A 13492-nucleotide genomic window follows, 5' to 3' on the forward strand; every position below is an offset into this window, starting at 1 on the left:
TGCTCAGTTGTGATGTGTGTATCCTGTATGTACTTGTATTGCAAGATATTGCTTGTATATCAAGTTAAAATGTAATAAAATGTTTTGCTTGTCTTGCAAAACACTTGCAATCCAAGTTACTTGCAATCCAAGGTTTTACTGTATTATTATATGCCACAAAAGAAAAAAACAAATAGTTGAGCAACTTGTTTTCATCAAATTCAATTTTACAGATTTCTTAGAAGACTCTTAGGATGTGATACAAGATAGATCCACTCTACTGGTCACCTGTGTGAATGAATCAGACAAAATATTGATTATGAAACTCTACTTTAAAAATAAAGAGGCATATGTATTTTCGTCATATAAATGATAAGTTTTTGGGTTCTAATGTTCGAGTTTTTCCAGATTTAGCTCAGAGGACCCAGAGACGTAGGAAGGAGTTCTTGTCCTTGAGGTCAAGAACCCTGGCTCTGGGGGCTACATTTCTTGTTAAATTTCCTGCAGTGTTATGTATCTTTTCAAGATAAGAATTTTCTTTTTTTTGAGCCCAAACAACTTTTGGAATTTATTGAATCAAAAGAGAAATTGGTAACCATGCCTAGTAATGTATGATCTGCCAGCTGGCTGCAATTTGGGAATCTAATGCCGTGACCTTGATTAGTTGATTTGTTACTACTGTTTAGAAGTTTATTTCCTTTCTTGATCTTTAAATTGTGGACTACGGTAAATAAGACATTATGTTTTTCTTTACAAGTTTTGTTGAATATTGTTACTGGATCTTTTGCATTGTATAAAGTAATGCTTGTATTAAAATGGAAAATCTTATAAATATATAAATTAAAAAAAAAATAAAAATAAAAATAAAGAGGCAAAGTTTTGTGGTGATAGGATTTTGATTTTTCTGGATGTGGCCAGACCCAAGCAGCTTAGGAGGAAGGCCTTTTTGGTGCTGAAACCTAGAGCTGTGAATCTGGGAGCCATGTTCTTCTTGAAATTTCCCTGTGTCTGCTACATATACAAAATAAGGATTATGTTTTTTTTGATCCAATACAATTAGAGTCATTCTGCCAAGCTAATGAGAAATAAATTGAAGTGATTGTTCTGACTTAAATTTGGGGACATAATTATGAATATAGTGCTTGGTAAATTTAGGGACAATTGTCCTAATTATTTTTTTTAGTTTTTTCTTAAAATAATTGGAATACTTTTCTTTCATTACTGTGGGATAGATGAATTTGCCTTAAAGATATAAATGTATAATTGTATTTTGCATGTTTGTGCCATATTCATTACTTTGTGTATAACATTGTTAGAAATTCTTAAAAATAAAAAATCCTGTAGAAAGACTTGAAAAAAACTTAGCTCACAGATAATATCTATCCAAGCTTAACAGCTAGATTTATCCAAAGAGAATGGGTAAAGCTATCTGGCTGGGCAAAGTTGGTTGACATCCCAAAGTACTTGTGATTTATTGCTGCAAAAGAACAAAAGACGGAGGCGCTTTTGGGTTAGTAGCAAGCAGTGTGTGAGAATCAATGCCAATACTGAAACCCGATGAAGCTGACACTGTAGCCGAAGGAGATTCTGCACAGGAAAAGGGGAATTCTGCGTGACTGTGCAATTCTGAAGAACTTCTGTGTTGCACAGTCATGTAGAATTCTGCCAAGAATAATATATGTGTGCATGTATGTATGTTTCGTGAAATGTCAAGAGGTATGAAGACTTATGCAATCAAAATTTTTTCTTTCACGTGAAAGTGAAATGTTGTGTAGATCAGTAACACAAACTCTTCCTTTAATACATTCTGAACTGTATCTTTTAAACAGCAGAAAATGAAATGTTAAGAGTATGATGGCTTTTATAACGCATTCTATGTTGTCTCCAATATAGACTGCAGCTGACTTTATATTACAATTCACTATCACACATTTTTTTAATCTTCATAAGTTCTGCTGACCTGTTATTGTACTATGACTGCATATTGTGAAAGAATTAAGACCAAGGCTATGCATTTGTGTTCCTTCATTGTGGCTCAGGATGTTTCAGCACAAGAAAGAATAGTCTGAATTTAAAAATATGGTGTTATAAAAATACAAGTGTTCAGCTACTTGAATTAACACACATTAAGATTATTTTTCTTACACTATGGGCTCCTTTTATGAAGCTGCGTTAGCGGCAGGGCAGGATTAATTCGTCGAGGGCCCTTAGGCACACAAGTACACAGGGCACCCTGCCCCGTCCCACCCCACCATGCACCCAGGCGGAAACAGGAAGCTGCGTCAGAAAGAAGCTTTGGGTAAGCAGCACTGTTTGCACAATTACAATTCCCGTTGCCTTTCTTACCTGTGTTGCTTGCTTGTCTTACTTTCTGTCGATGGGGGGTGGGGGGGGGGCCCACATTGCTGATCGATGCTGGAGGGGGCCCATCTCCGTTTGGAAAAAAACAATGTTGATGCACTTCTTCATCGGGCTCCCCTTACCATTTCGGGCCCTAGGCACGTGCCTACTTAGCCTATTGGTTAATCCTGCCCTGGTTAGCGGCTTTATCGCATGCGATTTTTTATCATGCGCTAACCCTCCAAGCTAGCCAAAAAACTACCGCCTGTTCAAGAGGAGGCGGTAGCGGCTAGCGCGGCCGGCAAATTAGCGCACGTTATTACGCGCGTTAAACTGCTAACGCGGCTTCGTAAAAGGAACCCTAGAATAATAACAGTTTATATACCGCAGGACTCTGAAGTTCTATGCAGTTTACAGTGATTAAAAGGTATTACAGATTGAGTGGAATAAACAAAGTTCAGAGTTAGTGAATAACAGTTCTAAAGATCATTTGTTGAGGACTAAGATTGTGTAGGTCAGGTACCTATAGTGTCATAAAGTAAATGTATTGCTAACCATTTTAATTTACAGTGGTACCTTGGTTTACAAGCATAATTCGTTCCAGAAGCATGCTCTTAAACCAAAACACTCGTATATCAAAGCAACTTTTCCCATAAGAGTTAGTGTAAACTTGAACAATTCGTTCCACATCCCCAAAAACTTAATTACCATTAGGGACGCCTCCACCGCTGCCTCTGCCACAGACCCATCCACGAGGCTCCTCCAATTCTCCTCCTCTGCTGCTGTTCGCTGCCTCTCACTGCGGGTGGTGCTGGCTAAGCAAACGCCGCCGCCGCCACAGAGCCCGACTAGACACTGTTGGCTCTGCTGCTCCCGGATGCTGCCCCCCCACCGGATGCCACTACCCCCTCTGCTGGGACTCTCAAGTGCTGGCTCACTCCTGCCGGACGCACCCCGACTCCCATGCTCCACCCGAGGCCACCGGCGCTGCTATCGCCTCTTACCCCCCCTCTCCCCGACTGGCCCAGACCTTACCCCTGCACCACCGGTGATAGAAAGTGCCTGCTGCCGGTCTGCTGCTGAGCCTTGAGCATTTGCACATGCTCAGGCCTTCTGGATCTCATCCTCTCCGAGATTCTCATGAGATCTCGAGTCATTGTGACATAGATAGTAGCAAACTATAGAAACATTTATATAGTACTATTAATAATCCTAAAATGCCAATCACCAATGGGTTACATGAAAAAACAGAACAATTAGGGTGCATAAGCATATGTGATTTAACAACTAACCATTAAGATAACAAGAAACTGGGGATAAAACAAAATCCAGATAACAGAAACCTACCACCAATGATGGATCAGTTTCAGTGTTCTCATCCAAGTAATCTAGCAGGGCCTTTTGTAGCTGCTGAATTTCATCACCACCTCCAGATACCTGAATATAGCAAGATATATTCATGAAATACCAGTGCAATTATAGACTTATTTACAAATATGAATGCTGGTTAACTATTCAAATTAAAATACCATATATTGTACAGTCAAACCTCAGTTTGCGAGTAACGCGGTTTGAGAGTGTTTTGCAAGACGAGCAAAACACTCAAGCAAATCGTGTCTTGCAAACCGAGCGTTGACTCGATTGCACCCCCCACCCGAGAACCGTCATCCCCCCCCACCGAGAATTGGCCACCCAAACACAAGCTCTTACCCCGATCTGGCACCGGCACACAGCACCAACTCACAGGATGTGTCGGTGCTTGAAGATCCTGCCTCTTGCCTGGGCTGGGCCTTGAGCATCTGTGCATGCTCAAGGCCTTCTGGCACCCTTTCTTCTTGACTTCTTAGCTTATATCCTTAATTGTTTGGGCAGAATTTCACTGTGATTTACCTTTTGTTCTACTCCTTCCCTTCCCCAACCTTTCTGTTTTTATTGTAGCCTTCCCTTTCTTTATCCCCCTTGTACCCATTTTTGTTTGTATGTTGGTTGATTTTTTTTTTTTTTTTTGGCCTCCCTTGTTATATCTTTTTAGTTTTTGTTTTAATTTTCGTTTAATAATATATTATTATTGTAAACCGGTTAGACTAACTGTGGTTGTATTTGCGGTATATCACATAAACAAACTTGAAACTTAACACTTTTGAATGTTTACAGCATTTTATTTTATTATTTGTGAAACAAGTAAAGGGACCTATTTACAAAACTGCATGCTAACATCAATTAGGGTGCACTACTGTCTGCCACCATGCCCTTATCACAAACTATTATTTAGTATACAGGCCCCAAAAAGATTTGTTAATCAGAAAAGAAAAAGCACTAATTTCTTTTTATTAATACTTAAAATAGTGGAGGCTCATTTTCAAAGTACACAGACTTATAAAGTTATATATATTACTATGAAACTTTGTAAGTCTATGTGCTTAGTACATATCTATATCCATATACAGTATATCTATATGTATATATAGATAAGATATACATACACATATACAGTAGAATCTCAGTTAACCAGTATTCAAATAACCAGCACTCTCAACCAACCAGAAAAAAAAAATTGTCTTCCGCACTCCTAAGACAACATCCAAAGTGGTGCTCCTGACCCAATGACCACCCCTTTCTCCCTCCAGCTCCTGAAGAACTACAAATCTACCTATCTCCATTCCTGAAGCGGTATTAACAACCCACCCTCACGTCCTCCCTCCGTTCTCAAAGTAGCAGAGCCGGTCCTGACAACCCCTTCCTCCCTCCATTCCTGAAGCAGTAGAACCTGACAACCCCCTCCCTCCTTTCCCGAAGCAGTAAAGTTGGTACTGACAACCATAGTAACGTAGTAAATGACGGCAGATAGACCTGAATGGTCCATCCAGTCTGCTCAACCATATATGCTCCATAAATTAATCATTCAATTTAAATTGGAGAATGACACAGGGAAAAATTCTGTCCCCGTCACTGCCCCGTCCCTGGACCACTATCCTCTTCACTGCCCTGTCCCCGTCTCTGCCGTCCCCTTCACCGCCCCGTCGTCATCCCCGCTGTCCCTTTCACTGCCCCGTCCCTGCCTTCAGCGTCTTCTCCTCTCCATCTCTCCACCCCCAGCACCCTTCAAGCGGTCCAGCAGCTCCCACCCGCCGGCCAGCCGTGCATCTCCCTCCCTCCTTTTCCCTTACCTTCTCTTGTGGCGAAACTGGCGATTTCTATAAGGCTATGCGCCTTATAGAATTACAGCCGGAGCCTTGAAATAGCGTCGGGTTGCCTGCTAGAAAAGTCTCTCCGATGCAACCGGAAACAGAAAGTTGCGTCAGAGGAGACTTCTCCAGCAGGCAACGCGACGCAACTTCAAGGCTCCGGCTGTAATACAGCACATAGCCTTATAGAAATCGCCAGTTTCAACAAGAGAAGGTAAGGGAAAAGGAGGGAGGGAGATGCATGGCCGGCCGGCCGGCGGGAGAGAGGGGGCTGCCGGATTGAACGCTCGTTCACCGCGCGTGCTAATCATTCACTGTTCCATGGGGCGGTGAATGGCCTTGTCCCCGATCTCATAGTGACCTTTTCTTTGGTCACCATTTTGGCGGGTTACCCGCAACTAGCTGGGGGTAGCAACCACCTTGTCATTCTCTACTTTAAATCTCCCTTTTTCTTAGGACCTGTTTTACAAAGCTGCGCTAGCGGCTGCAGAGCAGTAATGGTCCCGAAGCCCATAGAGATTTAACGGGCTTCGGGGCTGTTACTGCGCGGCTTTGTAAAACATGCCCTTAGATATTTCTGGGCCAGAAACCCAGAGCCCTACCCGGTAGTGTGCTTAAGTTCTATCTACTGGAGTCTCCGTCAAAGCTCACTCCAGCCCAACTTAACCATCCCAGCAATCAAAGCCCTCCTCAGCCCATCTTCAATTGAATGTTCATATATGGGACACAGACTGTGCAAGCCTGCCTAGTACTGGCCTTAATTCCTTCAATATATACCCATTATTTTCTGATTAGAGATCCTCTGTGTTCATCCCATGCTTGATTGAACTTTGTCACCATTTTCTTCTCCACCACCTCCCTCAGAAGCACATTCCATGCATCAACCACCCTCTCCGAAAATAAGAATTTCCTAACATTACTCTTGAGTCTACCACCCCTCAACCTCAAATTATGCCCTCTGGTTTTACCATTTTCCTTTCTCTGGAAAATATTTTGTTCTACGTTACTACCTTTCAAGTATTTGAACGTCTGAATCATCTCTCTCCTATACCTCCTTTCCACTAGGGCAGACATGTCAAACTCTGGCCCGCGGGCCAAATCTGGCCCGCAGTGTATTAAACATTGGCCCACCAGACATTTACAGAACCACTGTCGCTGCTCTTCACTCGTGTTTGCCTTCTCCAAGTCTCCTCTTTAAAGTAGCCTGCTGAGGATCGCCGGCCGGCTGTAGCAAACCTCGCAGGCTGCTGTCAACCTCGGTAGCATGTTCCCTCTGATGCAATCTTGTACATCAGAGGAGGGGCAGGACTGCAGCAGAGGGAACGTGCTACCGAGGTTCGCTACAGCTGGCTAGCGATCCTCAGCAGGGTGCTTTGAAGAGGAGACCAGGAAGCCAGGAAGGATGGAGGGTAGGAACGGTGGGCCAAATCTGAAGGTGAGATCAGGAAGAAGAAGGGGGAAAACATGCAGGCCTTCGGGACAGGGGTTGGGCCCTGGTGTAGAAGTACCTGGAGGGAGAGAAGGAAGGGTCCAGAAGTGCATATGCCGGACTGAGGGGAGGGGGGTGGATGGTGAAGAAATAAAACAGAGGAGAGGGAGAGAGATGGTGGACAATGGGATGGAGGGAGGGAAGGAACAGAAAGGGAGAGAAGTTGGAGAAGGGGGGGATAGAGATACTGGATAGGAGGGTAGTTGGGAAGGGAAAGAGAGAGATGGTGGTGGGGAAGAAGGGAGAGATGCTGGATGGAAGGGTAGTTGAGAAAGGAGAAATGGTGGATCTGGGGATGGTGGGGTCCATCGTTGCAACTGCGGGGATGGAGATGAAAAAAATGGAATGATGCCAGACCTCCGGGGGAGGGAAGGAAACGGAAGGGGAGGACAGAGATGGAAGATGGATGGTTAGTATGGAGAAAGAAGGAGACCCTGGCAAGCGAGTTATTAGAAGACAACCAGAGCCTGGGGCCATCAAAAGGTAGAAAAAATAATTTGATTTTCTGGTTAGTAATTACAATATGTCAGATTTGAAATGTGATCCTGCCAGAGCTGGTGTTAGACAGCGAGCGTGAACTAGGACCTAACAGAGAGGAAAAGTCTTTTTTAAAAATTTTGTTTACACCACAGAGCCGGCGTGCGGTTGGAGACATTGTAACCCTATACTTCTACTAAGACTACGCCTTAGTCACTTAGGAGTCCTTTTATTAAGGTGCATATTTAGCACATGCTAAATTGGTTAGCGTACCTTAATAAGAGGACCCCTAAGTATCTTAATTAAAAATTTGGCCCGCAACTTAGCCTTTTTTTCAGATTTCAGACCCTTATGTGATTAAGTTTGACACCCCTGCTCTAGGATATACATATTCAAGGCTTCCAGTCTCTCCTTATACGTCTTCTGGCGCAAACCTCATACCATTTTCGTCACCTTCCTCTGGACTGCTTTAAGTCTTTTTATGTCCTTTGCCAGATACGGTCTCCAAAATTGAACACAATACTCCAAGTGGGGCCTCACCAAAGACCTGCACAGGGGCATCAACACCTTCTTTCTTCAACTGGTCACACCTCTCTCTATACAGCCTAGTATCCTTCTAGCAACAGCCACCGCCTTATCACACTGTTTCTTTGTCTTTAGATGTTCAGACACTATCCCCCAAGGACCCTCTCCCCATCCGTGCCTCTCAACTCCCAGTACATACAGCTCCTTCCGATTTCTAATCCCCAAATGCATCCCTCTGCACTTCTTTGCACTGAATTTTAGTTGCCAGATATTAGACCATTCCTCTAACTTTTGCAGATCCTTTCTCATGTTTTCCACTCCTTCCTCGTTGTCTACTCTGTTACAAATCTTGGTATCATAAGGAAAAAGGCAAACTTTTCCTTTTAACCCTTCGGCAATGTCGCACAAATATATTGAATAGGATCGGCCCCAGCACTGATCCCTGAGGGACTCCACTACTGACCTTTCCCTCCTCTGAGCAAATTCCATTAACCACCACCCTCCATTAACCAGTATCTAATCCAGTTCACCACTTTGGGTCCTAACTTTAGCCTGTCAAATTTGCTCAAGAGCTTTCTATGAGGAACTGTGTCAAAGGCTTTGCTGAAGTCTAAGTAAATTACATCTAGCATATGCCCTTAATCCAATTCTCCGGTCACCCAATCAAAAAATTCAATCAGATTTGTTTGGCACGATTTACCTTTAGTAAAACTATGTTGCCTCAGATATTGTAACCCATTTGATTCTAGGAATTTTATTATCCAGGAGCAGAATTGAGTGATAGAGAGATTCCTGGCAATGGGAGTGAGGGAAGAGAGTGGGAGAAATGCTGGACCAATGGGGAGAATGCAGGAGGGAAATTTCAGGCTGCAAGGGTGGGAAGGTAAGGAAGAGGGAGCAGATGCTGGGCTATAAGGGTGGAGGAAGGAAGACGCTGAGAATGGCAGAACCCTGAGGGGGAGGATAAAGTGGTAAGGAAACAAATGAGAGGACAGATATTATAGAGGTAGAAATATGGTAATGGGATATGTTGAAAATGAAAGGGAATGGAGGGCTGAGAAAGAATAATATGGGGAATAAGAGAGAAGATGAAAATTTGATAGGTAACTGAAAAATGAAAAAGTAAAGAAGAAGGGTTAAAAAAGGCATAAAAGAGTTAAAAAGGAATGATCAATATGTCAGAGGCAGATGTAGTGAGGGAATAGACAGGAGAGAGGAGAAAAGACAAATTAATAGCAGCCACTTGGAGGAGAGAATTAGCAGATGGCAGGAAAGCAGAAAAAAGAAACGGGTACCAAAATGATGGAAAAATAAAACATCTAGACAACGAAGGTAGAAGAAAACCATTTTATTTAAATGTTTTAAATGCAATATGGATAATAATTAGCAAAAATATTGTTTCAATTTTGACAAATAAACTTGCAGAATTTTGCTCTTGGTGCCTCCTTGTTGATTGATTAGGCCACTGCTGTTGCAATGTGTGAGAATACCCTGACTGCCTTGCCTTCCAGGGACTTCTCCAGAGCATGAAATGCCAACCAAATAGCTCTGAGTTACAGGTGATTTATAGACCACCTTTGTTGGGTCAGGGCCCAACGACCCTGAACTGGGTGACCGTTGCAATGACCCCCTAAACTGTAAAAGCTGGCATTGGTCATTAGAATCTCCAAGGAGGATATATGGAGTGACATGCCCTTTGAGAGGGAAACTATCTGCAACCATCCCATAAGCTGTTCCTCACTTCCAGTGTTCATGGAAGCGACTGCTGAAGCAAGCCTGCCTGAGGAGACCAGTGGGATAGGAGAAAGTCTTGAAGGGGTCTGCTATGTGCCTTGACCCAAGGGACCACCTCTATGGCTGTCACCATCGACCCCAGGACCTGAAGATAATGCCACGCTGTCAAGAGCCAGACTCAGTAGTAGGTCTGATATCTGCTTATGGAGCCTTTGTCTGTGTGACTCTGGAAAAAAAACCTGGCCTACAGCTGTGCCAAAAGTGCTGTGTCAGCTCCAAGTGACTCTTCTTAAAGTTGACTATTCATCCCAAGTACTGCAGGAGTTGGACCATTCGCCTTCTTCCTTGGACGAGGCCCTGATTAACCAATCGTTCAAATAAGGGTATACTTGGATCACTGTATTGCGCAGGTGAGCTGCTACCACCATCATCATCATCTTGGTAAAGATGTCAGGCACCATGACAAGGCCAAAGGGGAGAGCGGAGAATTAGAAATGCTCCTCAAGTACATAGAACCGCAAGTACCTGAGCTGGAAAAATGGAAATGTGACCAGAAAAACAGAAATGTGGAGATAAGCCTCCATCAAATCGAGAGAGGCAAGAAATTCCCCAGGTGCCACTGCCACAATGACTGAATGGTCCTCATGTGGTACTTTCAGTGCAGCAATGACAGACTTCAGGTCCAGAATTGGCCTTCAGTTTTCTGAGACTCTCTTTGGTACCATGAAGTATATGGAGTATCTGCACGAACCTGAGTCTTCATCTGGAACTGGCTCTATGTTGCAAAGATCCAGGAGTCTTTGCACCATTGCCCGAAAGGTTCAGAAGGAGGAGCCCAGAACCCGATCTTGAACAACCTCTTGGACCCAAAGATTTGCAAATTCTTGGAGGCTGAGAGTCAAGAGTGTTACTGCCTTCTGCCCCGCTAAACCTGTTGTGACCCGATAGATACTCTGTGTTGTTTGACGTCCCACGTAAGAACAGAATCTTTGAGAGCCTCAAAAATGTCTTCGTCCTGAACCGCCTGGGGTCCGCTGTCTGCCAAGGCCTTAGGGTTATGGTCCATAACATGGGCCATTAGGTCAAAACCCTTTCTCCTAACAGTATCTACCCCTTAAAGGGAAGTCTGCTGAGGGTAACCTCTGAAGCTGAGTCTCCTGTCCATTGACTGATCCAGAAAATCCATTGGGCGGAGAGATAGTAGGTTGACACCTTGTTCATGACTCTTTATGATGTCATACAGAGTGCCTGCTACATAATTCACTCCAGAAAGGATCATCTGAGGGTCTTCGTCTTCCTCCGAGGCCAGGACCCGAGCGTGGCAAGCATGTGCCACAAAGTAAGTCATGGCTACTGTTTTAATTCCTAAGGTTAAAGCTTCAAATTCCCTGTTGAGAACCACGTCTACCTTATAGTCTCGAATATCCTTCAACATCACACCTCCTTCACTTGGCGAGGGAGTCCACTTGGTGACCTGTGCTACCAGTGAATTCGCCTTCGGCTGAACAAACAGCTGTTGAAAATCCAGAGCCATGGGGTAAAGCTTGGTCATAGTCTTGACCACTTGCAGTGACCCCTCTGGATACTCCCAGTGGTCAGTGACTAGCTTTGTAATGTCAGGATGTGAGGGAAAGAACGTGTCAAAGTCACTGAGCCACTCATAATTGAGCACTGTGATGTGGAGGCTAGAAGAAATTCCAGCTGCAATTCACGCAGCAAATTAGCTATTATGCCCAGGAGCACCGATGCCTTTAACAGTTGCCACACTGTAGGGTTTTTCCTCTGGTCCAGGGCCACCACTGATTCTTGTCCGCTGGTCTCATACAGAGAACCAAACTCTGCCAGGGAAACTGTATCCTGGGACAATAATGGCATGGAATCAGACCTTCTATCCTCCCAGTCGATGTCAGACTGGACCCACTGTTCCAACTCTGGGTCCTCTGGTCCAACTCTGGGTCCTCGTCTGCATGTGGCACAGACTGAGGATCAATCCCTGGTGCTGCCATAACTGTCATGCCTTCAGCAGACACTGGGGGACCCTGGCAGTTTAAATAAGAATTCCACATTAGGTTCACAAAATTTGGGGTGAAGCCTTGCACAGGGAGTCTTGATGACCTCAACAGGAACTTCTTGAAGGTCCTCCTAGGCTCCAAAGTGTTCACGCATCTGTGTTTCACCAAATCTCCTTTGGAGGGCTCTGGCAAGGGCCTCTTCCTCCAGAATTGAGCCGTCTGCAGATCCCCAGCCCTGGAGAATTCATAGAAGGTTGAACCCAAGTCTCCTGCCCCTCCCCCACATGCCCTGCAGCATGCGGCACACATATGCTCTTTGGCTGACCATCCAGCACAAACCTGGCATGATAGAGGTAGATAGAGGATTAAGAATAAAATATTGTTTAAAACCTAAGATGGTCGCTGCCAGTGAATTTGTGCCAAAAATGGCCTGGGAGGGCTCCCCTGAAGTACAAGGAAAGGGGTTTTGGAGGAGAGGGACCCCAGCCTGGCTCCAGAAACCTTAAAAAAATAACTTTTTCAGATAGCCCTCCTCCTGATTTTCTCCATAGGCTATAATAACCTTACTCACTGTGCCATGTGGTGTTTGCATGCCTCAGCTCAGAAGTGCAGCTGGAACAAATGGAGAAGAAACTCTGCTTCAAAGGTTCACTCTAAGAACTTGGGTCTTTGGGCTGCCAGTTGGACTGATGTTGGACTAAGCCTCAATCCCCAGAAACTCTCTCACCATGACAGGGTGAAAACCACGCAGCTGGCCCACTATTAATCCCGGTCAAGCCGGGAAGCAGCCAAACAGACAGCTTTCCTGATAAATCAGGGATGGCCCCGAAGTTCAAAAAAATATTACAGCAGACTAGTTAGTCAAGTGTCCCCAAGGGCTGATCCTGCTAGCAGCAGGCTTCTACCATGTGAGTCTGCGCCTTCTCCAAGGCAGTGGTTCTAACAAAAGGAAACCTCTGGGAACAAAGCTTCAAACTTAAAATGACAGAAATAAACCTGAAAATAATAAAACCACAGAACAGATCAGAAACACATCTGAGCAACTTGCTTGCAGAAGAAAAACTGAAGGGGAAGGAGCAAGCCTATTGAGAAGGAGGCAGAGTTTAAATATGAGTGTTATCATTCTGCAAGCAACTTGTGGGTTCAGGTGCATAACCCTAATCTTTAGAACTACTAGACACATTGCATTAATATAGAGGTTAAAACAGGGGTGTCAAACTCAAATCACATAAGGGGCCAAAATGTAAAATGCAGGCTAAATCGTGGGCTGGATTTTTTATTAAGATACTTGCCCCCTCCTTTGCTGCCGCGCAGTGTGGGCCCCAGCGCCGGTGACGGCTCCAATGCTCACAGGACTTCTGTGAGCGTTGGATCAATCGCTGGCACCAAAACCCATGCTGCACGCCAGAAAAGGAGGGGGTTAGTCTTAGTAGAAGCATAGGGATACAACCTCTCCAACCCCACGCCGGCTACAAAATAAATAAAAAATACTTTTCCTCTCTTTTAGGTCCTAGTTCACGCTTGCGGTCTACCAGCTCTGGCAGGATACATATTTCAAATCTGACATATTATAATTACAAAATAGAAAATAAAATTTTTTCTACCTTTTGTTGTCTGGTCATTTTGCTTTTGGTCCAGGTTTCTCTTTCTGATTTTGTCTATCTTCTAATTCTCTTTCCAGTGTCTGCTGTCCATTTTTTTTCTCCTCTTCTCTCATGCTCCAGTCCCTGTTTTCAACATATTTATTTTTT

The 13492-nt window shown here is 44.2% G+C and overlaps 1 protein-coding gene across 1 annotated transcript in view; it reads right to left on the minus strand.

Moving 5' to 3' along the window:
- Positions 1–13492, minus strand: part of NIPBL (NIPBL cohesin loading factor) — a 1354860-nt gene that overhangs the window by 370419 nt on the left and 970949 nt on the right. The window contains 1 exon segment of the mRNA XM_033932779.1: positions 3667–3756. Within this exon segment, the coding sequence (XP_033788670.1) occupies positions 3667–3756 (90 nt within the window).

The sequence above is a fragment of the Geotrypetes seraphini genome, chromosome 1 (genome assembly GCF_902459505.1).
Source record: "Geotrypetes seraphini chromosome 1, aGeoSer1.1, whole genome shotgun sequence".
Taxonomy (NCBI): Eukaryota; Metazoa; Chordata; class Amphibia; order Gymnophiona; family Dermophiidae; genus Geotrypetes; species Geotrypetes seraphini.